Below are 27258 nucleotides of genomic sequence, written 5' to 3'. Positions count from 1 at the left end.
ACTGTGCACTGGTCTGTCATTTGATTTGCATTTGCACATTCTTTGGAGGGAGATTGTCAGTCGTGTTGCTGAACTATACTTTAGGTCTGGCTGTCTGCTTACTTTGAGCTACCTTATGGTGATCCTATTGCATTATTTGATTATTAGATTTTGGCTTATTAAAATGCTAATCCCCACTCATTTGATTCATAATTATTTCCCTTCTGTAATTGTCCCTATTTTGAATAAATCTTTATTTTGACACTAGAACTTGGTTTTACAAAGGCTTACTAAGTTTTATGAAGACTCAGACAGTCTGCATCCTGCACATCAATCTTCTAATTATTTATTTAGAGCATCAACACCTACATTGCATTGGGAAATGGGTGTGCAGGGGGACAGGATGAAAAGGGTGGAGAGGGAGAGATCCAAAAAAACTCGTACTTCAGTGGAAATGGGCCAGATCTTCCATGAGTTAATTAAGATGCTTAAGGGAGATCTTTCATCCTTATCTAACCTTTTAAGAGGGCTTTTGTTAAGACAGCATTCTGTGTACATACTGTTACATAGAGGAATGCTAGACTGCTGTTGCTTTCTTTGATTGTTAAACCAGTGGACTAGATTTTCAGCCATTTTGTTAAGTGCTTTGTTTTTTTGTAATAAGGTGTACTGCTTAATTGTACCTGTATGTCACATACACCCAGCTTGCATCAAACTCTTTCGACTTACTGCTGATGTATACACTAACGCAAGACAGAACTGTGCACTGGCCTGGTTCTGGTCGCCCATCTTCACATACTTATCACTATTACCGCCAGCTCTAATGTCCTCTTCTTAATTCTGGCATCAGACGGACAGACCCACCTTCTTCCTTAGGTAGTTTGGCTGTTTCACATCTCCACTATTCTTGTGTGTATGTGCCACTAAGTGCACAAAAGAAGCTCAAGTAGCCTGGCCATATTACAGCAATGTTTGCATCCCAGGCTGGAGCTGAGTTTAGAATGATTAATCTTTCTTGAGATAACATGGGATTCAGAAAGACTTTTTATGTTTATGTACCCTGGTCATTTTCTTGTGTCTTGTGCATTATTCTGTTCCTTACATGTATTCACAGTTTATACTCCTACTGAAGTTCTAAGTTTGTACAAAAACCTTGTGCAAATTAAGCTGAATTCAGTTTGCCAAGCGTTTCGTCCTTAATTCCGTTTATGTTTCAGGCTTTTCCTGATAACGGAGTAATTTTACCTATGGATTGGACCCGATAGCAGGCGTATGCAAATTAAAACAAATTCACTGAAACCATATCATTGAACCTATATTCGTTGCCTAGAAGGGGCAGGAGGGAATGTACTCCCAATTGAGCCACCATTCCACCTAGTAGTGTCAGAAACTGTGTTGCCATGGGATATTGTTTTCCCCTTTATTAGGTAAATAGAAATAGATAGTTTTAAGTCTTCATAAACCTTGATGATGGGTCCCTGATTGCCCAGTTTCAGGATGTTGAGGTCTGCAAGGCTTTGACATGCACAGGAAGTCTTTTGCACACCTCCTTGCCTGCTGGCAGTCAGTAAAGATATGGATACCCCCACGTGCCCAGAGGCATTCAATATCCGTGTATGTATGTGTATATGTGGTGCATAATGGCCATGCACAGGTGACTTCTAGTTACTAGGGCCGGAAAGGTTTTGCACGATCTTCACAAAGGTCATTGAGTATTTTTATAAGAAAACTAGTGGCAAAGCCCGAGTTGCATGAAGTGCACCCTCCTTTGTGTATCCTTTAGCAGTCATTGGATTTTATATGTTTTTTTTTTTTTTTTTGCTAGATGTGCCATTTTCATTTGAAGCGGACGGAAGTAATAAAATGATTCTTATGACGTCTGGGAAGCTATCCTACAGCGTTTCCTGGGCAGTTGCAGAAAATGGAGTGCCATTAGCCCCACCAATATCACAGCAGAACAGTGGGATTCAGAGGTAATTCATGAAAGCGCCCTAGCAGGTCTCTTGTGTGCTGTGCAATGAACGCTTGTTGGCATATCATTAGTTTAACAACCTCACTTAACAGCTGATCTTTTCCTGTGAAATATAACTATATTTTATCATTGCGAATATATGTGAGAAATATTGTTTTGATGTCCATGCATTCAAAATTCTGTAAGAATTTTCACCACCAATTTCTAGCTATAAAATAAGAACACGTTTTATTGTTTTCATAAAATTAAATATCCACCTCCAATAGGAAAATATCCAATTAGCCATATCAGTGATGCCTACATGTCATGCTATCCATAAATGCATGCCCTCTCATCTTCAAAACACGTTTTTTCCCCCAAAAAAACCAGAGTAAAGATATGCGTTTTCTTTTAAAACGCCAAAAGCACCAAATCTGCTGACCTTCTGGTTGTAGCCTCTGTTCGCTTACAAGAGGCAATCAGTGAATCTCCAGATAAATTATGTGAGATGATGAGGAAGGCACGAATGGGACAACTGTTCCATGAAGATGCTTGACTTTAATAATTCGACTTATTGTCCACGCCCAAAGGACAGTTAGAAGTTTTAAGTTAATAAAGGTTTTGAGGAAAAAAACTTGATTAATTCAACAGTAATGACAACTGGTTCTAGCCCTCTTTCCCGGGATCCCAGACTTAAGCTGCTGCAATAAAACACCCTTCTGCAGCAATTCAGTCCAGATTACAAATATGTGATTTTGAAATGCGTCTGGCTTTAGATGAATAAATGAGAGTCAAAATATGCGATCAACATTCACTTGACCATAGTTTTACCAAGTTAACACACATACTTCTGCATCATCTGGAGAAACACTGATATTAGGAACCCAGCGGATATCTCTAGAAGGTGACCCCATACATACACCACTGAAGTAAACTGCTGGAGAGCAGGTCAGACTAAATACAGATTGATGGATGCTGTTTGTCACAGACTTCAGAAGGAGGGGCCAATTGTATTATCTTCATGAGTGCATTGTCTTAAAACTTCTTTTAGACTTTACCAACTAAGGCAATGAGTTAGAGTTGGGAAGGACAGTATTAATTCGGCGACAGACTTCTTTTTCGATCATTGGATCAGTGACATTTGGCAGAAGTCTGAATGGCTAGGCAGGGTGATTCAGTGCGCATATTTTACAGTTATCTTTACATATAAAACAATGGTGCATTGTGCTATGGCTACTGCTATGGCGGAGTTCTGTTTTACTGCGGTTGTCTTGTTACCATGTTGTTAAGTTAATTGACAATTGCATGTGCTAGATTCCCTTTAGAATAACATTTTGGTCCAGTTTTTAGATTTAATTTCATTTGAATTGAAGTATTAGAAAATGCAATGCCTACATACATTCTTTTTCTGTGTACTGTTTTGATATTTTTACATATGGTGTTCCATGTTTATTTTTTTGTTTCTAGTTGCAGTCCTATTTAAACTATAGAGAAATAATAAATTGGTACAACCCAGATGTTGTTTAAGTCTGAGGAAAAATGTTTCCAACAATTATATGTTTTGGAGCGATCAAAATATATTTGTTGCTGGCATTAATTCAAGTATCCACATGCTATTTAAATTACTTTTATGAAAAACACACACATTTCTTTCATGTTTTTGGTATTTCTGAAAGCCAGTCTTTTCCTAGCCTTACTTTTTTGATCACCACCTTGTTGTGAAACAGACACACACATTTGATGTGCTTATTAGTTGGTTAAATGTATTAAAATAACTTTAGAAATTGATGAACATAACGTGAACCGAGGCTAATCACCGAGTTAGGAAAGTCTCTATTTGCTGAAGGTGGATGATGAATCAGTGTTGGCATGCATTTTCAGAAATGTACGACTGGTGCAGCCATATATTTTTCCCTATCCACACCTGGAACGAGGGCTGCATTTGTTGTTTTTTGTATGGAATCCACCTTTCCATTGAGACTGTCACCTTCGACTCTGATATTTGTTACTTTGTCCTTGGGCCACCATTGCAGAAAAGTTCTCTTCTTTTTCCAGGCTTTTCTCTTTGAACGTATGCCTTCCTGATGGATCTGTTTACTTGCTATTCACTTCAGAGATCAGGTTTATAATCATAGAACACCAGTTTACTTCTAAAAAGGATATCTTCTTCCTTACACTCTGTAACCATTACTAGAATATCCATGTGAGAAGTACAAGACTTATTGTTTGATTTGATTTATTGTTCAATCCTAATGCAATATGCATTAAAGATCCATTAGAAAGGAGGGAGTCAGTCTTATGAAAAGACCACTAGGATTTTGTTCATGATGTTTGATAGAAGAGGTGCGATGTATTTTATTTTTTAATTTGAAAGGGAACTAGGTCTCATAAAAATGAATTATGATTTCAATACAGATTATATGCATTTATTATATTTTCAGAGCTTTGAAGAATATTGATGCAATAGCATCAATTGGAGCGTCCAGCCTAACTGATATGAAGAAGTTAAGCAAGTGGGCAGCAGAATCCAAGCTTGATCCGAATGACCCAAATAATGCAGCCTTGATGCAGCTAATCATGGTAAAATGATATCATAAATTCAGATTTGTAGGCTACAATAATCATTTACACTAGATGTGCAAACCCCTTTTTACATCACGCATATGGTTTGCACATATACAAAACTCTAGAACGCATGAAGGAACATACTTGGATTTTAGAATATTTTTATTAAAGAACAAATTGCAGTGCTTGGGACCTTTGAGGCTATTGTTATGAAGTTCACATCCCAATGAATATAATAGTTTCCACTGAAGTAGAAGTTTGTCTTTAGGAATAAGATGTAAACCCCTGATTTCATGCCTTCAATATTAGTATTCAACTCTTTTAAAAGGCCAATAATATTTGTGTGTTGCTCAAACTCAAGCATTCCCATTTATAGAAGTATTTAGTGATGAAGGGACAAATTTTTTCTCTACCGCATGTGCTGTGTTAAAAAGAGGAGGGAAGACCTTCGAGGCATGCTCAGTGGACTCACTTGTTCTGCTTCTTACTCTTCAGTCTTGGCTCGTCCCTTTGTAGCGTATCACTTGAAACTGTGGGTAGCTCCAAGTATATGGTTATCACTATATATATGCGTAGAAGAACGGCCTAGTGGGCACCCAAGCCATCCCTATTACAATGTACTCACTTCCCCTGCTGCAATGGATTTTTCTTGGTCTTAGATTTTCCAGAGGTTGCAATGTTGATCGGGGACTACCACTGCAAAATGTAATATATTTAATAAATATGCTGTGTTTTTGAGGGAGCATGGGGACTTTTTGTGCTTTTCCACTGCCTGTCCAAGCCACCTCACCTAGCTGGCTAAACAAATTAGAGGCCCAGTCATGGTACTAGCTATCTTTCACCATTACAATTTACAAGACATTGTTGGGAGAGGTTGGGCAAAGACACCTGAGATGCTACTTGAACTCCTGGCTAGTATTTCTATTTTTGTAGTGTTGGACTTTTTTCCTGGTATTAATTCCAGAAAAGTATCTTCATGGCCCACATATACCAAGTGTTTAAAATGTGTTTAGCACATTGTTTAAAATATCAAGCATATGTGCATCCTTTCATATCAGAAAACATCAGTACTTTGTGATTTATGATAAATGAGGCTTCATCTCAGATGAACAATATGAAGTACGGACTTGTGATGCTATAATAGATGTCACTCGATTTTCTTAAACTTGTTCACCAAAGGTAACAGAAATACAGATTATGAAATACATTGCTCAGTAGCTTTGATGAAGTAATAATTCACAATGTACAGACTTTTAACTATGAACCATTCTTTAATCAGAATAAGATTAAACTGGCATTTAAATCCTCCCTCCCCTACATCCATTAACCAAATATACTTTGCATCTGGAAAACATTTGTAAACCACAGTTTAACTCACTAAAACTGTGCCTAGATAACTGAGGTGTTTTACTAACTCTTAAATTGACTGACGTGTTTAGACTATCTGAACCCTAATGTAAACTATTTCATTTGATAATCGTCAGTGTCATTCAAGCTGTAGAACAGAGGGCCTTTGATATGTACCTTCATTGAAATTTTGATTTTGAGGAAATTGTGTGAAATACCAAACTATGAGTTTCAAGCCATCTTCAAAACCCTAGCTTACCATTAGAAAAAGATCTTTATTTTATATAAAATTGCCATTGTTTCAGACACTTGAAGCAAATGGTGCTCATGGGAATCTATAAAAAAAATGAATAGATCTGTAAGTTTTAAAAAGTGATCATGATTCACAATCAGTGGCATCCCTGCATTTAGTGAATGAAAAGAGGAAACATATATACATGAATATAGATGTCATATACTTTCTAATGTTGTAACACGTACTGACAGTTGTTATGCATTTTATATCTCTAAACCTATAAGTGTTGTAACTTTCAGAGCTAATATAGGAGCATTCAGTGGTAATAGTTTCTCAGTATACAGCAGCTTATTGGTGTGCCAGTGGGAAAAACATTTAAAGCATATTTACCAATCTGAATTTAAATATATACACCCTAAATATATGAAAATATTTATTTTGTTTTTATCACACTCTTTTAGATTGCCACCAGTGGAGATGCTTATATTCCTGATTTCTTCCGGCTAGAGCAGCTACAACAAGAATTTAATTTTCTTTCACATGAAGAATTTAACAGATCAAAACGATTCAGAATTTTACAGCTCAGAAACCAAGAGGTACCTGAGTTCAGAAATTATAAGCACGTTCCCATACGTGACCAGGAGATACCTGAAAAGGTCTTCCAGGTGAGTGATGAGCAACATATGTGTCTGTGGAGATTAGGCGACATTTTTTAATAAGTGGATGTGTTGATTATTCTGCTTTCAGTGGTAAACTCCATGACACTCTAAAGAAAGATATCCACTCACAGCTCTAATTTGAAATCTGGGGCCCTCAAAGTCCATTCACATGAAAAACATGCTCTACAAATTCCACCCACCAAAAATAAACACAATCTAATACATTTCCAATAAGGGGTAACAGACACATGAATATGTACTGAGCACATGAGAGGCAGCATAATGTTAGGAACAACATAGAGGATGGGTACCTGTGAAGAGCACTCTGTGACTTGCTGTTCCAAATACTGTCACAAGACCTCAGGAAATAGAAAGTACATTGGCAAATAATGATCTTTAGAATTCCACCATTCCATGAATGCAGCTACAGGACATGGCAAAAGAGATTTAGACTTCATCAGGGCATGTGGTAACTAATTTCATAGTTACGTCAAAGCTGCCAAAAGGTCTTGAATGTCCTAATCCCGCCCCATTCAGGAACCACTATCCCTCAAAACCTACATGGTTCAGTGATAACTTGCATAAAATGTAATGGATGAGCAGAGCATTAGAAAGACAGTGGCACAAAAGCAAGTTATCTGTGAATTGCTTGGCCTGTGGCAACAGGTCTGTTTGTACCAAAGCGACAAAGGAATGCTACAAGTCTCACATCTCTGCATCCTTTGACTCCATCAAGGAACTTTTCATTATCTACAAGGATCTGATTTCTGGTGGCAACCACTGAAATATTCTTGCACCATCGTCCAAGTTCTGAAACAACCACATGACATTAATCGCCAAGAAAAGTGTAATTCCAAGATCCAGAATTTCTGATTCTTTAAATCTGCAAATGGAAGTCAGTCACCCTGCTCCCCACCCAGGTGGTTGCACTTACGGGTTTGTACATGTCATAGAATCTGAAGCCAGCAAAATACTAATCTCCTTCAGGAAGTCCTCCCCTTCCTGAGATATTGCCAATGTGAAGGCCATCAGTCTCAGCTTCCTAACTTTAACACCAGTCAGCACTAACCTCATAAATAGCTCCTTAACCAGTTAATTTATTCTCCCACTTTCAAGCATGACATAAGTCCTATACTGCAATGAAATCCACATTAGCTGGACCATTTTGGATAAAAACTAGGGGTGTGCGGGGAGCTCTGCCCCACTGTCAGAGCAAAAGGAGTTTTTGGAACTCCACTCTCCGCTTGGAGCGCGAAGTTAGTCCAAAAACTCTGCTAGCCCCACCAGCGGAGCTGAACTCACCTGGTGGTGCTTCAGCCCAGTTATGGACTGCACAGTACAAGCGCAGACAGTCTGCGTTTCCCCTCTGCAGCCCATAACTGAGCAGAGCCCAGAGGGACGCAGCCGCTGCAGACTCATCGCCATTGGACAAAGAGGAGAGGAGGACCCCCCCTGGAAGACCCAGGTAAGTTCTGGTCTCTTTTTCGTTGTGTGTGCACACTGGTGAACAAACAAGGACTGAAATGGCAGATTTTGCCTGTATCTCCTGTATCACAAGTAGATTAGATTTTAGTTTTTCGGTCCTGAAGAATTGCCCAAATCGATAGTGAACCATGAGGCAAGAAACTTGTCGACCTTTGCACACACTAACCTATGAGGTGGAGGGGACCATTTCTTCCACATTCAGCCACACACTGCATTTAACTATAACAAGAGAACCCACTCATTACATTTAATTGGGTATCTCTTAGCTATTTTTAATCCACTATTCACTATACACCAAGCTACATCAAGAGCACCTACCCCTCACATCGGCATCTCATGCTCAAATGACCTCCGTCAAAGAGCCCTCTCGAGGGACCCATTGGGCATTGCAGCGCCGGCCCATTGAGGAGCTGCCCAATAATGATGCGTAACACCTACCTGGGTGTGTGAGGGCTCTTGTTTCTGAGCAATCACCTCTCCAAACGCCAGATTGCCCACCTGAATAACAAAGCTGCGTGTCTGATCCTAAATATTAAGAAGTCTGATAGCTTTACATAAGGATTAAAGATATTATACTAGCTAGCATTCTCTAAACAAATTCTATGTACAGTTGTACACCTGGTGTAGAAGTACTTTAAAGGTAATACCGCAATATGTTCACAGAATAAGATCTCAAGTTACTCTCCATCTCCATGCTCTGCAGTTAAACAGTTAGGGGCTCCTGATCGTTCCAAAAACTTGCATTCAGTAAAGCCTTAAAAAGCTTGATTTCCCCCCAAAAATTGAGATTACAGTCTGTCATTTCTTAAACCTCATATTATTCGGCATTCCATTCCTAGGTTTAGAAGTGCTTGAAGTCAATTTAGCTTGTGGTGTGCTCCATTCAAATAAATATAATGCAGAACACAAAATAATATCAAACTATGTATTTTTAAACAATAACAGGTAGGTTAACAAATCAAAGCTAAAATGTAAATAATGGAACCTACCTCCACAGAAGTAAAGAAGTCTTGACATGTTGGAAATTAGGTCACATATCAATACCATCTTCTAAAACAATATCATATACACGGGCAGTCAACAGGGTTGAACATCACTGTGTGGTGCAGACAAGGCAGTGGGCGAACACCAATGATGCAAACAGTCATCCACCGCATCAACAGCAACATGAGAATCCCACACAACAACAACATCAGCAAAGACATCCCAGGCAGCAAACCAAATGACACCATTGGCATACGGCCAACAGAAACAACACAAGCATCCACTGAGCAACGCAAGGCAAGATAGACATAAAACCCTGCAAGACAAACAAGAGTATCCAACATAACAACAGCAACACAAGCATCCCACCCAATACAGCCATAGCAGCTACACACCCATCACTGCCAGCAACAGAAACAGACACTTAGACACAATAACTATGTATAGAATCTTCACCTGTGCACAACAGAACCCAAAATAAACAAAAATATTCACAACACCCAAAACCACAGCCAACATCCAACACCATAAATGAAAACAGAAATAAAATATACACGCATAGTATTCTTAGATGTGCCGAGAAGCAGCATAAGAACTGAAAAACTAGGCGAACATTTCTTCATGCCTTGCTTACAAGAGCACTAAGGTTTAGCTAAGAACGTAGGCTCATAATGCTGTAGACAGAAGTCAAGTTCCAGATATGCAAAAATTAGAATTGCACAAAATCCTCCATTGTTCCTTGAATGTACTCATATAAGGTGGCAATACTCAGAAAAACACCAGGCGTCCTTGATAAAAATAGGAATCTTCTTGAAGAACAAACAGCAAACCCAGTGTCTTCTAGAAAGTGCAGGTGTCAGCTCTCCAGTGAGACAGCACAGCTTGTGTACAAAGAACACACTTATGAATGACTTAATTAATTAACCATTTACAGAGTGCACAGATGCTTCAAAAGGGGAGCCCTGGTGCTGCAAGGAGGTACAAGGCTAAGTTAAATTTTAACCACTACATATACAGCACGTAAATGAATAGAACAGATTTTACTCTTTGCTTTCTGATAAGAATGTTCTTAGGTCAAGAGAGGTAGTCCGCAATTGGACAAGCATCCTGCCCAAGCTGCCATTTCCTCTGCAGCACTCATTGGAACTCCAAAAGGCAGACAAAACCACAAGTCCTATTAAGAGGATACAACATTGTTTTGAGAGAAGACACCATAGGCTTGCACCATAAAGCAGCTAAGTAGACTCAAAACAGATTTTTGAAGCAAGCAGCACTGGCGTATAATAACAGACCCTCCCTTGCCTGTTGAGTAAAAATTACAGAGATCTTTCAGAATGCTTCTCCAACACTTTGTACGAAAACACAACTTAATCTGCTGGCAGTTCACTAAGTGTAGCACCTTTATAACATGTAAATCCAGTATATAAATGTAGATCCAAACTCTTTCACATGTCATTACCGTAGACAAACGGACAGACTGTGTCCCAGCACAGACTCATTCCCAGTACCTCCTTATAAGATATCACTAATAAAAAATAGTGCAGTGCAATGTTGTACCAGATCACACATCCGCTGTCAAAATTCATAACCTCCTGCAACTGTATCCCATTTGCAAAAGATTAAAAAAGCTAATCCGGATTGACAGGATGCCGTTTCCAATGCACAAATGTTATTGCCATTTGCTATTAATCAAGATACACCCATGTATTTGGATTTAATGTCCTCACTGTAAGCTTGTTTTCCTAATGATTAGTTTCAACAGTGCACTAACATAGACTTCTTTAATGGTTCAATATTAATTCCAGCAAATCTGAAGTACAGATATCTGTCACCGATACATTTCACTTCTTTTGCAAATCCCACCTAAAGCTTTCTCCGGGCTATGAATCTGGCAGATAGAACATGTTTGTTTGGAGCAAACCCTTATGGAATATAGAACATATCCTTTGTGTCACACGAGGATCAAGTTTCCCAGAATCTCAAAAGTCACAAAAAGCAGTTCTGAGTAACAACAATCTAACAAGCAAATCTGTTGTTTTGTAGTTTTTTGTCTGGTGCGTCAGTAAAGTATAATAACTTAGATATCAGTGCTCTTAGAGTGCTTTACACCAATTTCCATGTCTGAACTATGATTTGATAGCTTACAAACTTAACTGTCACAGGGACGTTTAAGGAATTGGCCACAATGTGTGCAGTGTCATTGAAATTCTACAGTGCGCAACCAATGATACCATAGCTGTGACATCTGCTTCAGATTGTGCTTCAAATTGGATTGATTAAAGGATATATGTAGTGGCTGGTCTTTAGCTACAGACTCTGCCTCTTTTCCTTTCACCTGTCGCTTGTAATATACATGTGCTTCTGTTCTGAATCAAAGAAGCACCCTTTTTCTGTCTAGAGTAGAGTTTAGTCCTGTGTACCTCTTATAGACTACTAAATGCCGGGACAGAAAGGTGTAGTTTGCATTATTATTGTCTTAAATGTGCCATTGTGAATGGAGTATGCCTCAGTTGCTCTTTTTGGAGCAGCTGTGAAGGTTCATCAATGCATATAAACCCCTCTCTTCCTCTGATTTTCACGAGGGAGTTTTTTCAGTAGGCGTTCATATAATCTCCCAAATACCTGTATGTACAAATGCATAGTACAGATGTGCAGGTTCATATTTTGTGTAGCGTATTAGCTTACTCCATGGATGACATCCCAGTGTAATGACAAAAAATAATCCGTAGAATGCAGGTCTTCATTTCCAACTCACATTCAGTGTCTCCAGTGTACTTTGAAGTTCGACATCTTTGTCACAACAGCCTCATCTGCAACCTCTTCCCATCTGAGCTGGACAAGAGAGTAAAGAAATGCCATCTTCTTGTTTGAATTCCGGTAATCTCCCCTTAGCAGTGTATTTCTCCCAAGTTGCAAGTAGAGAAGATCTGGATGGAGGAGTAAAGAAAGTTTATTACCTTGGTTATAATTCAATGCTCCTCATTATTGACTCTTATTACCAATACCAGCTCACCTTTTCCATCATACATACAACCAATAATTTGGGGGTCAGGGAATGTCGGAAGTGGAAAAAAATGTCTGGGAGAACAGTGCTGTGCATTTCCTAAATTCAAGGTTTAAACTCTGTAAGCCACATTTCAATTTCCTTAAAAAGAAAATGACTGTGCTTCATTTGTTAATGACATACAATCCATGCATTATGTATAGCTGTGTTACGAATTGTTAACAGTGTGTTCCTGCACATTTCATATTGATAGAAACTTTGATTGCTTCTTAAACTGGAACAGTTACCACATCTGTAAAGCAATGTTATTGGAGTCTCTTTTAAAATCAGGATGGACAACGTGTGCCACTTATCATTATAAACAATATCTGCCATCATTTATTACGAAACAAAAAATAACAAATTGAAAACCTGAACTCTCCCATAGGACATAGGTTGACAAAAAATTTACAAAAGGGTCATTTCCCCACTGTAGACGTTTGATAACATTTCATGATTATTTGAGCTGCAGAGACTAATTTTTATATGAAAGAATTAACTGAATGTCTTTTCTCGAAACATTTCTATAAATTACTTGATTAGTCGTCATGTTTGTTTATTTCACAACCATTTTCTTGCATTCAGGCCTATGAGAAGAGATTGCACGACAGGGATGATAACAGCAATGTGGACCACATTGATGCTCACAGAGTACTTGTTGCCAAGTACCTGCAGAAGGTGAGCCTTTAGTAAACAAAGGAGGTTTCTGATGAGAGCTTCTTCCTTTTTTTTATTTACTTTATACTACTGATGCTGTTTGGGATAAATTGTTGGTACCAATGGAACAAACTATTTAAATGTGATGTGGAATTATATTTCTCTTTTTTTGGATTAAGGACCCCTTCTTGCTATTTTCACTTGACACTATTGTTACAAATATCTTTTGTGCACTGAGATTCATGCTGGTATAAGTAGAGAAATCTTTTCCTATAAAAATATATGCTGTGTAAGCTGAAATGAACACACCCCTGTTACCTGATAGGGAATGTTGATTGTATTTTGCATCAGTTTTATAATGCATGTTACCAGGTAACGCAGGAAACGCTTTAAGATGCCTGGTTTCTCAACTGACTTCAAATAATAATGTTAGTACTATATACCCCACTTACAGGCTGATTGTATCTCACTAAGATTCCACAGACCTGCTAACTCACACGGTGCCACCATGTGTCACACGATTTCGGCTGTCTTCATACGGTCACTCTGTGAGGAGTCGAAATTACACAGTGGAAGGAAAGAGGTGCTGGAAACCACACAAAGTGTGGATTTCCAGTTTCTCTTTGAAGGCTGTAAACAGTCAATGTCCATTAAGAGGTGTGAATACACCCCAGGACATCGACAACAATCCCAGCAACCTTTGTGTTTTTTTTTTTTCGGAGGCGGGGGAAGGAGGTCAATAGGGCAAGGCATGGGGCAGACTGGGCTTAAAGGTAGTTCAGCACAAAGCCCCGTCCCCTCAACAATCACACCCACTTGTCACATGGCGATTTTTACTTTCAGGTTGGTAGGTCTTCTCCCAGGACTTAATTGCCTTTGCTAATTATCATTGAAAAGGAGGGAACAATAGCAGCACTGACATCTATCGCAATGACCTGCTCTCTTGTGTAGGGAGTAGGGACACCCAGGATACCACACACAATCACTGGATAATTATTCACACTTGTATGCATCTGCACACATTTCGGCAAACTTTACTCACCAAAATGGTACTACTTTGAATCGATATCTGAACTGTCCTGTTTAAAACACACAGAGAGTTCTGCTGTGTTGGTATTTTTATTGTAATTGATTTATCAACTTTCTTTTCTGGTGAGCTTTTTAATAAATACAAACATATTTTGGGAGTGGTACAGCAACCCTAGAAGGCTGTGTAGAAGACTGTGAGCCGCATTTCTAGTACCGATACATTAAAGGTGTTACTCTCTACTGATGGGTAACAAATATCCTTAAACATATTTCAAGAGATAACAGCATTGGTGTATACTAAAGACTGTCCACTAGAGTGAGTGCACTGCATTTACCACAATTCATCTGGGAGAATTGTGTGCCAGTATACCAGGCAGTATACTTGCTCCCCCCTTTTGTGATTGTCTGCTTATAAAAGGAATTTAGTTCCACCCTGCTGATAGCACCCTACGTACTCACCTAGATTTCCATCACCCTAGTCTGGCCTAACTCACAGCCCCAAACAGTCCAGTCAGTTAACATATAACTAGGACCTGATGTGTAAATCTCAAATGACAGATTTATTCGATTTATGGGGTACTATTTGGTTAACAAAATGTTCTACTGTAAGATGGAAATATGTCTGTTCATGTGAAACATGCATAACTCACTGTTGAGTTGTAATCTCTAATATGAAGTTTAGCATCAAAAGAGGTGATATTACCATGTTTGCCATTGCTTCACAAAAGAGAATATGTGTTTCTGTGTTCATTGTGTAAATCCATATTTCAATTATGTAAATGGCCTTTAATCTCTTTAGTTACTGAGACTCTAGATCTTTTAGTAGACAGGATTGAGATTTCACATAACACTGAGCCTGTTTCTCTTTGTGGATATGTGTTGGGTTGTTTCCATGTCAATAAATGCACTGTACTTTATTTGTAAACAGGTTAGAGAATCCGTGATGAACCGGTTCCTCATCGCTAAGCATTATTTCATTCTTTCTGACCTGGTTATTGAAGATGATGTTCCTGGTCTTGGGTAAGAAATAACTTCATCTAAACTGATTGCTCTCAGGAACATTCTGATGAACATACTTAATTTCACAAATTGCAGCTGTGTTTAGTGACACAAGATCAATCAAAGTAGCTAGGCAAAGCAAATACCTTGACATCTGTGCAGCCGGAACAACATGCAGGTTAATATACAGACTAAGTGGACTTTCACCAGCACCTTTGTGATGTACATCAAATGAAGATAGTGTTCAGATGAGAAACTAGGATGTGAGACATTAAACTAGAAGTAAAAAGCAGGAGAAGTAATGATAATATTTATCAAGGATCTAACTCTGGTTGCCTGTGTACCTGGAGAGATGGATTAAACAGAGTTGCTTAGTGGCAAGTAAAACATGGATGTGACTGAGGTTATTATTTAAATATGGAAGTAGGAAGATGATGGAACAGCATAAGTAGTAGTGAGACAATGTGATATGGGAACAGGGAAAAAGAAATAGCAGAAGGATATGTCACATAATGAATAAGGAGACACATCTTTCTACAATAAAACAATGATTGGATTAGTGTGAATCAGGAATAAAATCATCTTTCAGCTCAGTTTAATATATTTGGCAATCCTGCAAATAGCAGTAACCATTTGTGTGCCAAAATTATAGTGTTAGAAATACTGTCAAATGCCAGCTTGAGTTTGGGCTGTTGTTTGCCACAATCCAGAGCAGGTGTAAGCTGGTGGATTGCCTTCGACCATCTTGTATGATTGTGCTGTTGTACAACTGGCTTGGTTGTTCTCTTAATACAGACCCTGCATTAAATACATTTTGGTTCCTGGAATGAGAAAGTTAGGGCAGAGGTGTAGGTTGGGCTTTTACTTAACATTTAATTGGTGACCACTGGGAGAGCTATAGCATTATTGTACTCTAGTTGTATTTTATTATCGGGCCTAGGTACAGCACGTTGTTTCCAGACACACTTATCATAAATTGTGTGGCAGGTCATACAGTACCAAAGCCTGTTGTAGAGTTTGGCAGGCAAGGTACTGGTGAGAACACTTTCTTGCACCCATTTGTTACTTTTGTGAAAACCTTACTTTGACATCTCTGTTGCCCACTCAGATGTCAGAGCAATCATTGGTCTATTGGCCTGGGCACCCAAAGATGTAGTCCTAAATCATCAGGCCCCCTACCTGGCTCTGATGCTGTCCCACAGTCAGTTGATCCAGGCCGGGGATTTTAATTGCAAGGATTGAATCTTCAAGGATGTTTGTGTGCCCTGTGTCTTTGTTGTCTCACCCCAATTTTCATCCTGTGCTCAGAGCCTTCACCCACCCCATCTTTATCACTCTCACATTGGGAACATGCGATATGGCAGTTTTGAGTGCTGAGGAATCTCTGAACTAGGAGATAGCCAAATGCATGCAAGTGACCTGAAAATAGTTTTTTCTACATAAAGCAGAGATGTGAATGCATCATGGGAAGTGCACGAATCATGCATGCATTACATCCCTGCAGATAAGGAAGCCTTAATACAATGGACAACATTTTTGTAAAACATAATTCCTTGTTGGTTTTTTTGGTATACTTCCAATATCTTTTACAATCTTCAGTATGTTGCAACAGCCAATAAATCTCAACCCTAAGGTGTATGACACCTAAAATAATTCATGCTTCTGTTTATGCCACACAGCAAAGCTCATGAGCTCTTTTCCAGTATGTGGGGAAGTTATTGATTCAGAATTACTTCTTTAAGGCACCCATCTAGCATGAACATTTGTTGTTCCAACTGTATTTAATATGATGTTCTGTTACCCTCTTCATTCATCATTGTGTTTTACAGTTTTGTTTGTATGTCTTTTTTTTATTGTTTTCAATTTTTCCTGCACTTTACGATGTGTTCTAAGTGCTGGTGGCCCAGGGTATGTTACAGCAAGTTGTTTTACCTTATACTGCACATATCCTAGGTAGCCAAGGGCTTTATTCTTGATCTACTACTGCATATGTGTCTTGACAGTGACCTAGAAATCCCATGAGTGGGCCCAGTACCTAACGCTCAAGTTCAGAAATCCACCCAAGATAAGACTGGAATGCAATGGTAGTTAAGTCACCATTTCAGAAATAGAAGGCATGCCGTAAACAACAAATGGACTAATACAAAATTGTAATTAGATTATCATAAGAGTTCATATGGGAGAAATCCTAAAATAGTATGTAAATTTATGTTTTGCTACTTCTTAAATCTTTAACAGATGCTTTCTTCTTCTGGATCAGAGTGTTCTTTTAACAAAATGTGCCTTCAAGCGTAACCTATCATCATCCACAAAGCTTGTTCTATTGTTACTTAGTTCTTAATGGGGCAGTCACTACTGCCAATATCTCTAAGTTGCCAGGTGGAGCAATTGATCCCCACTGCTTAACCCACAGTTGTCTGTGCTCATGACTTAAGGAGGTCGCTAATTATCCAACAGTAAAAACCACAAATGTGGTCATAAATGATATGTAGCATTCTACTATGAAACACTAAAAAATGTCAGTCAGTGGTTCCAATTACCTCAAACCGTTCTCCTTCTATTCCCCATAGGTTAATACAGGCCTCATTCTTTTTCATGAGTTTTTTAAATAAAGTTGTCTATAACACTGTAGGTAAATTAAGTTACAATGATGTTTGAAAAATCAAGTTAAACCGACATTTGTTCACTATATTTAAAAGTAAAGACAGGCACCAAACATTTTGGACTTTCACTGTGTTATTAAATGTGTATACGATAACCAACAGGTTTGTCCTACAGAGAATACCACTTTTAGATATGAATTTGAACCTGCCAAGTTTTCTTAGGTTTAAAAAGCATGGGTAGAGACCATGCTTCCAAAACTGGACCAGTATATTCAGCGAGGGATTATCTCCCATATGTTGTAAAGTTTACATGTGTAGGAAATACTAAATGCATAATATGGGTGTACAGTAAAGACATATTTTTATTGATAAATGAAATAGCCCAAACAAATAAAATATAATTGCCTAGTCTTTTGAAGGTGATATTTCAGATATCATTAGAAAACTCTAATACTCTGTTATAGGGGAATGCCATGACACCTTAAATCATAACAGTAAAATGGAGTTAATATATAAGCATCCATACTTCTCAAAATGGATCCACTTAAACAGTTGTTGACGTTATGATGACTGAAGATATAAGACAAGCAAAGCATTTCTAGAAATTAACATGATTTGATTAAAACAGGATTACATTTAGCTATTACATTTTAAAGTTAAGTTAGCCATTTTTAAAGTTAACTATTGATGTACGTTCATCAAATGTCAGGAAATATTATTGTCATGTAACAATGTGTGTATATATCACCATGCTGTACATTCTTCTAGTTGAGCTCATAATTCTGATATCTACTGCTTCAAGGCAGATTTCAACCTGTGAGTTCCTGGACAGCTGTCAGACCCCTGCCTAGTATTATCAAATTGATGCTCATATACATACTTTAAAGTCTAGACTAAAGCCCTTGAATGCTAGATGCATGGTTTAATTAGTGAAATTGTAGTAATTAGTTTACGATATAACACATAGTTATATTGGTCGGGCATCTCAATTGCTTTGTAGAATAAATACTTCTCCTTTATCCTGAATAGAAAAATGGCTGCATAAATGTATTTCTGATTTAAAATGTAAAATGTATATTTATATACAGTGACTTATTTGTTATATATTGAATGTTCTAATTTACTATGTTAACCATTCTAAAAATAATATAAGATACTACAGGGATTGTCCTTTAATGTTAATACAGAAATGTTATATGCAGAAATTTCTTATGAAATGTGTGTTTTGTATTTCATAGGCAGCAGTACAAGAAACAATGCCAGATCGTAATTATTTTAATTATTTTCAATGGGCCAAAGTGTTTAAGGTTGTTTCTTTTTTACATGTGGGTACAATGAATAAATCACAGTATATTTTTGCATTATTTCTGTTAGCATAAATTAGAAAGTGTTAGCACTAGCTTCATCTTGGGAGACAGTTATTATTTTATCTGTATCCTGTTAAAGTTTAACAAATCAACATGAGTGTCATGAATAGCTTTCCACTGGTTTGGGCATTGCATTCTCAGGTATGCCATTCCATTATAATGAATCTAGGACTCATCTGCTCTACTCTTCCACCACTTATATGGATTCAACAGATATACCTGGTCCCATAGGCTTTACCTTCCATATTTAAAAGCAAAGTTTGAGAAGTCCCTTTCATTAACAACTGGTGTATTTACACCTCGCTTCTTTTATCTCTCCCGGTGAAACTGCTGTTGCTTATGAACTGAATCATAACTAACATCATTGTGTCGAAAGAGCTGATGGGCTCTGCCAGCAGCTGTCTGTATACATCCTTCTGCAAGTGCCATCCCTTCCCAGATACACTTTTCTACTGATTGAAAAGTTCCTTGAGCGCAGTACTCTCCATTCCCCATTTGACTAAACATTATGTTAATGCCGTCTTCTCCTTTTTGATTGGCATAAGTTGCTTTTTCTTTATTTTTAGGGTGTTTCGATGGTTAAGCATACTCATGTTCATGTCTCTCTCTCTCTCCTCCTTAATCAGTCTTATTTATATGTTCCCTCACCACTCTTTTAAATCTGTAAAATCATTGCCATCATTATCTGAAATTGTTTCTACAGGAAGTCTTTATGGGTTAGAAAACAACAAGAAGGCCACCCAAAATAACCGTAGCACAGTAAAACAGCTACCTGTAACTGTGATCATAAGGTCCAATTAAGAAAGGAACTTCAGTTGTGCTTCAGTGACTATCCCCAGTAGCCACTTGTCCATGACTAGCCATCTGCCAAATAAATGATCAATCTTTTCTCCCGAATGGAAAAAACCCACTGACCTAATTTTTATGGATCAAATCTGTTTATTGAGTTTTCAAGGATAAAACATTGCATATGCATTACATCACAATTTTGCCAAAAGGTCCGCTGTTAGCTTACTTCATGCGAAACAATAGAAGGAAAAAAGATTAAACTTCTAAAACAACTATGTTTCCCCACTGCTGGCCGCCAGTACAAGAATCAAACAATCTCAGGCTTTATTACCATATAAATCTGAACCTATATATACATCTCCTTGAAGGTACTCTCACACTTAGTCAAGTCAGATTCACGACCCTCAAGTACGTTGGACATGTCAGCTCTGAAAATTCCCCGAATAAAATACGTAAGAATGGTTGCTAAAGTTCTTTAAAGTCCCCGCTCCTTTGCTGAAAGGTCATCTGCCGTCCCTTCAATGATCGCAGAGGAAAGGTGAGAGGATTGGGGAGGCCCAACAGAGTATACGCAGGAAATCTAGGGCTCTGAGTGTCAAAGGCCATGTCCACAGTGTCTACTATGTCCTTCCAATACCAGTGTAATTTGGGACAATGCCATAGTAAATGCACAAGCGTGCCCTCTCCCCCTCCAGCAAAGACTAGTTTTGTCGTGATCCCAAGCATGGATCCTAGTTGGGGTGTAATACCAGGATGAGGCTACCTTATAGGCTGTCTCTGTACCTGCTGCGTTGTAAGCTGTGTGGTGCGCCCTATAAAAAACACTCTCCCACTCATCCTCCGATAGCTCCCTCCCCAGTTCCTTTTCCCATCTCAATTGACCCTTATTCTTGGGTGGGCGGACCTCCCCCCGCAAGAGGGTATAGAGCTCAGAAACCACGCGCTTATCACACTTTTTCATTTGAATCCACTTTTCAAACGGTGTTAACGGTCTATCTATTAACATCCTATTGGCTGGAAGCAGGGCCCAGTGTCTTATTTGGTAGTACATCATCCTGTCAGCCTCGGTTAGGCCATATAGCTCCCTCTGCTGATCAAAGGGGATAACCCCTTGCTCATCGAAGAGATATCCTACCCTTTTGCAACCCCCCTCATACCACCAACGCAATGCTTCAGTCTGTAGGCCCGGACCAAAGTCGGGGTTCGCTCCCAGGGGAGTCATTGGGGACGGGAAAGTCATCCAGCCCACCCTACCAGCCACCCGGTCCCACACTCTCATCGAGACCTTCGTAACCGGGGATATATACAACCCCTGTGCCCTGTGCCGACGTTTGAGCCAGGGTTCCTTCCATATGTGAGAGCCAACCACTGCCTGGTCCATAAAACACCAATGCTTCTCAGAAGACGGTCGACTCCATTCCAAGAGGTAACGCAGCTGTGCTGCTTGGAAGTATCGGAGGAGGCATGGAACCGCCAACCCCCCCTCCCTCTTAGAGCGATACAGGACCTGCCATGGTAACCGCGCCACCTTCCCTTCCCATATAAATCTTAGAATAGCCGACTGGGTTAGTTTCGCATAGTTCAGTTTCGCTGTGCAGGTGACTGTAGAGCCCAGCACGATCCCCAAGTACGGAAGCCCCAAGGAGGTCCATGTAAAGCGGAATCGGGCCCTCAGGTCCCTTTCATGTTCCGCACTGATAAACTTGCCCATAGCCTGCGATTTAAGCATGTTCATTCGGAACCCCGAGGCCCGTCCAAACTCCTCTAACACGCCCATTAGCGCCGGTAGTGAGGTCATCGGCTCCGCCAGAGTAAGGATGACATCGTCTGCGTATAGCGATATAAGATGTTCACCCCCCCCAAACTTCACGCCTGTAATCTGAGGGTTGTCCCGAAGCATCTGCGCCATAGGCTCCATGTAGAGCGCGAACAGGAGGGGCAAAAGCGGACATCCCTGCCTGGTCCCTCTTTGGATGGCGAACAGAAGAGAAAGTGTCCCGTTAACTCGAACCGCTGCCCGAGGCGCCTGATAAATGCAATGGATCCACGCCATAAAGCCCGTGCCCAGCCCGAAGCGTTCGAGCACCTTGAACAGGTATGGCCAATGAACCCTGTCGAACGCCTTTTCAGCGTGGATAGATAGGAAGAGTGCCGCCCTATGAGAGTGTTCGGTTTGATCCAAGAGGTGAAGCGAACGCTTAGTATTATCGCTACACTACCTATTCGGTATAAATCCTGCTTGGTCGGGATCGACAAGCCCCGGCATATAATAGTTGAGGCGGTGTGCCAAAATGCCGGTGAACAGTTTGGCATCAATATTCAGGAGGGAGATCGGCCTGTATGAGGCGCATTCCTCGGGATCCTTCCCAGGTTTTGAGATAACTACGATAGTAGCGTCTAACATACTAGCCGTAAGATCACCCGTTTGGTAAAAGGAATTAAAGAGTCGCACAAGCACAGGAACAAGTTCCACGCAGAAGGATTTATAAAAAAGCGCAGAGAAACCATCAGGGACAGGTGACTTTCCGGTCTGCAGCAGAGCAATCGCTGATATAACCTCCTCTGCCCTTATAGGTTGATCTAACGCAGTGGCCTCTCTTTCAGACAAAGGAGTAATTGCTATGCCATCTAAAAAGGATTCCGAAGTTAAGGCACCAGGCTCCTCAGCCCTATATAGAGTGCGATAGAATTCCGTGAAAGCCTGCGCGATTTGGTCGCTCGTGTGAGCTTCTGCTCCCGTGGGGAGTCTCACCATTTTTATCATCAACGCTGCCCGCTGCGCTCTCAACCTACGTGCCAGTATCTTCCCGCACTTGTTACTTCCCACGTAATATTTTTGTTTAAGGCGGACTACCGCGTACTCTGCCCTGTCCCAGTCCAACCTCCTCAGCTGCTTTCGCACCTTCTCAAGTTCTTGCCATATTCTAGGAGCACCAGTGTGTTTATGGAACGCTGCAACACCCTCACTCGTTGATCCATGTCCACCCTGAGACGGCTCCTTGCCTTATTGTCCCTAAAAGAGAGCGACATCACCTCACCCCTCAAGACCTCCTTCAGTGCCTCCCACAGTGTTGGAATACTTATTGACCCATCATCGTTAAAGCTAAGATAATCTATTATAGACCTTCGGATTGCCTCTACCGTTGCGCCATTCTGCAGCATCGAATCCCTAAATCTCCATACCGGTGTACTAACCCTCTCCATGCCCATATGGATCTCAACTGTGACCGGGGCATGAACTGACAAGGCCCTCGGCTCAATCGCTGAATCTCTAACCCTGGGGAGGAGCTCCTGGGATGCCAGAAAAAGGTCCAACCTAGCATAAGTTTTGGTAGCTGATGAGAAAAAAAGAGTAGTCCCTCAACGAGGGGTGCGCACTCCTCCACACGTCCACCAGGCCACATTCATTCAACCACTGCCGCCCTGCATCTGACAAAGATCCCGTCTGCCCACCTCGATGGCCAGAGCGATCTAGGTCCCCATCCATCACCAGATTAAAATCTCCCCCCAGCAATATAGCACCATCAGGAGATTGGAGCAGCGGAGGCAAAGACTGTCTTAGGAAGGTTTCTTGTTGGGAATTAGGTGCGTATAAAGAACCAATCGTAAAGGAAAAGCTTCCTAATCTAAGCCTCATGGCCAAAAGCCTCCCTGGAACCTCATGCAATCTTGATATCACTTCCCCCGGAAATGAGCGTGATAATATCGCCACCCCTGCATGTTTTGATGGCAGCGAGGGCCAGAACTGCCTGGGGAACCATTTAGAGCGCATACGGTAGGTATCTTTTAAAACAAGGTGCGTCTCCTGCAAGAGACATACATGACTCCCGGATCTCTCTAATGCTGATAAGATGGCTAGCCGCTTGGTAGGGTTATTAAGCCCCCTAACATTTAAACTTATTCATTTAATGGTCACAGCCTATACTAAGGAGAACAAGCAAAGGAGGCAGGAGCACTACGGGAGGACCTCCCTTATATTAGTATCCAGACCTCTTAGAGAACGCAGGCCTAAGAGTGTCTCTACAAAGAGCCAGCATCACAGGGAAACCCAACAACAGACAACTAATAAGCACAACAGGTGCATAGAACACAGAAGTCCTCGGTCGTCCAACCTCGCAAGGTGCAATCTCCACGGGGCAATATATCCAACCAAGTCGGATAACCAGGTTCATTGCCCCCGCCACCCTGACCCTTTCCGACAGTCAATATATTATTAGCAATGCGGCCGATGATAATCCCTAGCGCCCCGGGTGTCCACACTAGGTTGAGGTTCCTGCGGCCACACTGTTCAAAGCGGCTTCTCTCTCCGATCTCAGCTCCGAGGCCGTCGGGCACTGAAGCCTCCTTTTCTTCTCTTTTCTCCGCCACCGAGGAGGGCCCCCGGTCGGCAGAGCCGCCCCCTTGCTCGCCTCCCGGGCAACATCCTCCAGGCCCAGGACGCGGCTAGCTTCCAGAACGGATTTCACCTGTCGGAGCTGTTCCTCCCAGCGAAAGACCAGGCGAAATGGATGTCCCCAGGAATAGTACACATTGTGCTCTTTCAAGTGGTCCGTGATCGGTCTGAATTCTCTCCGCCTCTGGAGAGTCCGCACAATAGAATAGCTGGAGTTCATGCCCACAAAAGCGTACACTCTGGAGGCTGCGGGCCCGCTGTAGGATCTTTTCTTTAAGGACAAAATTGTGGAGGCAGGCTAAGATGTCTGGGGGGTGGTCTCCAGGGCCCCCGGAGTGCCCAACTCGATGTACCCGGTCCAAGACTATGTCCCGCGGCTCATCTACGCCGAGCAGAGAATGAAATAGGTCCACCACCACGTAGCCCCCGATGTCCTCTTTTTCAGCACCAACCGGGGGCCCTCTAATACGAATATTTTGACGCCTCGAGCGATTTTCCAAATCCTCCACTGCCATCTGGAGGAGGTCCTGCTGCTCTCGGAGGCGGACGACCTCTTGTTGCAGGCCTGCAACCTCTTCTCCACGAGGGATCTCACTGTCCTCTAGCTGCGATATACGTTCACCCAAGGAGGTAACCTCACCTCGTAGCTCCTTCACTTCCCGTGAGATGTCCCTACGCAGCTCTTGGATATCGCCCCGGAGCGACTCAAACAGGGAGGACAGAAAGCCCTTAGTAACGGGAGAGCTCTCCTCTCGATCCGTCTCCCCCCGACTCTCCAAGGCCCTCGTCTCAGGTAAGTCCTCCGTCGCAGTCCCGGACGTCGATCGCGCCCCTGCAAGTATGTCCCTTACTGCGCGCTCGCGTTTGGCCTTTGGTGTCGTCATGGCGTGCCGGCCCGATCTCACCTCGTCGGTTCAATCCCGCAGGGCCCTCAGGGTCTCCGTCCGTGGCTAATCAGAGGATGTCACCCCTTCCGGGGCCTCGACCAGGCCCAGCCACTGCGGCCACCAGCTGCAGATATCCGCTCTCGGCCCCTTTTCCCAATGAAATGCAGGACCACGCTTGTCAGAAATGTAAATGTGGGGTGAAACAGTTCAAAGGCCCGGCAACTGGGCCCCTACCTTCCACCAGGGCTCCGCACTTCACAGGGCCCCACTCCGAGGCGCCAGATCAATGAGGCCCCGCCTGCGTCCCCCAGTCCAATAGAGCATGGGGGAGCACCCCTCTCCCTCAGGGCGCTGAAGCCACTAGGAGTCGGGTCCCACGGTGACAGTCTGCTGCTCCGGGGCCCAGAATGAGCCCCCAGGCCCCCCAGTCCTTGGTCCAAAATTCAGGAGGGCCACCGAGGAGGGGCCCGCCCCGCGACCCAGGCCGCCTCGTGCGCCGCTCCGCAGGCCCTCCCCTGGGCCGATGTCAGCTCCTCACGAGGGAGCGGCGTGGACGGAGCCCGATCACTGCCGGGCCGCACTAGACCCCCGGGGGGGCCTCACAATACGGGGGGAGCCTCCAGGTGTCCCCCAAATGGGCCGCAAAGCACTTTCCTGGGCCGGGGCGGCGGAGCACTGACAAACACGTCATAGCGCTTTGCCATCTTGGACACGCCCCCCGACCTAATTTTTTAGGGATCCTCCCATGCTTAAATATTTTGAGGTATTGATTGGACTCCCAAAAAATTGTTAGAACTATTGCAAGTTGTGTATAATATGTTGACCCTGTTTTTTGTATTATAGTGGAGCTCTTGCTTTTCTTTCTCTTCCCCAACATGTCTCTGTGTGAAGATCCTGAGTGTCTTCTTTTACTGTTAACCTCTTCTTGAACATCCTACAACAGCCATGCAAGAAACATGCATAAAATCTGACATAACTTTGTACCCAGTCTTGACTGGCACACAGTATTTGATTTCTTTGTATTTGCAGCACTATTGTCCATAATGGTGCTCAATGAACTTGTGCCTTGGAGTTTTTGAACACATATGAACATGACTGACTATCACAATTGCATGAAAGTACAAAACAACCATGTACAGACCTGAACTGTGTGAGATTGCAAACTTTCAAATCTTCCCTTCACGGTTTATCTGTTACAAGCTGCACCAATGCTGAAGGCACACTGTGTCAAGATTCGCTTTTGTACTAGTAATCATCGTCAAATGTACTTTATGTTGAAAGAGGAAACTGGGGCTCACCATAAGGTTATTAACTGTCTAATGGATGTTCAGTTCTGGAACCATTATATCTTGCTTTGTCTGAACAGTCAGGTATCATGCTAGTGGGCCCAGTTGACACTTCTCACCTCTCCTTCGCTTGGCCAGATGCCATGGGTATGTCTCCTCAGCTAGTTGAAAAGCCTCACAATCTTGGTGTTACTTTCATCTGCTACCTTTCTTTTACTCTGCAAGTTAATTCAGTCACAAAAGGTGTATTTTATCTTCTTTGTACGGTTTTGACCCCCGCCTCTTTCTTGCACTTACCCTAAAAGATTGAACTGAGTCCTGGCAGTAACCCCTCATATTGTTTGAGTAACCCTGTAGTTTGCCCCAGTCTCAATATAAGTATTACTAAAAATAGTCTCATGTTGACTAATATATTTTTATCACCTATACAATTTGGTGTGGTTACAAACTACCCCATTGTTCACGACTATACTTTATATATCATATTAGTAACTCCCAGTCTATTAGTTTACTCATTTCTTTACCCCTTTATGCACTTCCCATCCCACCCAAGTCACCAAAACATGTGTGAGCCCCTTATGGTATTGAATTACTCATTCTGTAGTAGCTTATAGCAATCTGATTATTCAAGGTAACCTCTTTGAATGGGGGGAATGAGGTCGGGTTTCCTCAGTATTTCTAGTCGTTCTATACAAAGGCTGTCCATCCCATTCTTTATTGTTATGGTCCACAGGCCCTTCTCATTATGTCTGGTCTGGCCTTGCTTCTCTACTTTTTTTTGGACAGTTCCTCTTCCACCTTTTCCTAAATCCTGTTGAAGCAGCAGAGACTTGCAGTTTGTCTTAAGCCCTTAGGGGAGACAACAAGTAGGTTCCTAATAAGGTGTCTCTTTCTGTGGGACAGACAAAAGCAGCCTCCTCAGGATCCAGAAAAATAGAATACATAAAAGTATAGTCTTGAGCACAGAATCAGTAAGCTTACGGCATATAGAGCCCAGTGA

At 41.5% G+C, this 27258-nt stretch overlaps 1 protein-coding gene across 1 annotated transcript in view; it reads left to right on the top strand.

Annotated features, from left to right (window-relative positions):
- Positions 1-27258, top strand: part of CC2D2A (coiled-coil and C2 domain containing 2A) — a 353444-nt gene that overhangs the window by 201515 nt on the left and 124671 nt on the right. The window contains exons 18-22 of the mRNA XM_069202617.1: positions 1805-1952; positions 4372-4510; positions 6539-6742; positions 12834-12926; positions 14863-14954. Of these exons, the coding sequence (XP_069058718.1) occupies positions 1805-1952; positions 4372-4510; positions 6539-6742; positions 12834-12926; positions 14863-14954 (676 nt within the window). The remainder of the gene's footprint in view (positions 1-1804; positions 1953-4371; positions 4511-6538; positions 6743-12833; positions 12927-14862; positions 14955-27258) is intronic.

Source organism: Pleurodeles waltl, chromosome 1_2, assembly GCF_031143425.1.
Source record: "Pleurodeles waltl isolate 20211129_DDA chromosome 1_2, aPleWal1.hap1.20221129, whole genome shotgun sequence".
Taxonomy (NCBI): Eukaryota; Metazoa; Chordata; class Amphibia; order Caudata; family Salamandridae; genus Pleurodeles; species Pleurodeles waltl.
Note: the sequence above shows the minus strand (reverse complement) of the source record. Positions and strands in the feature narration are given on the sequence as shown.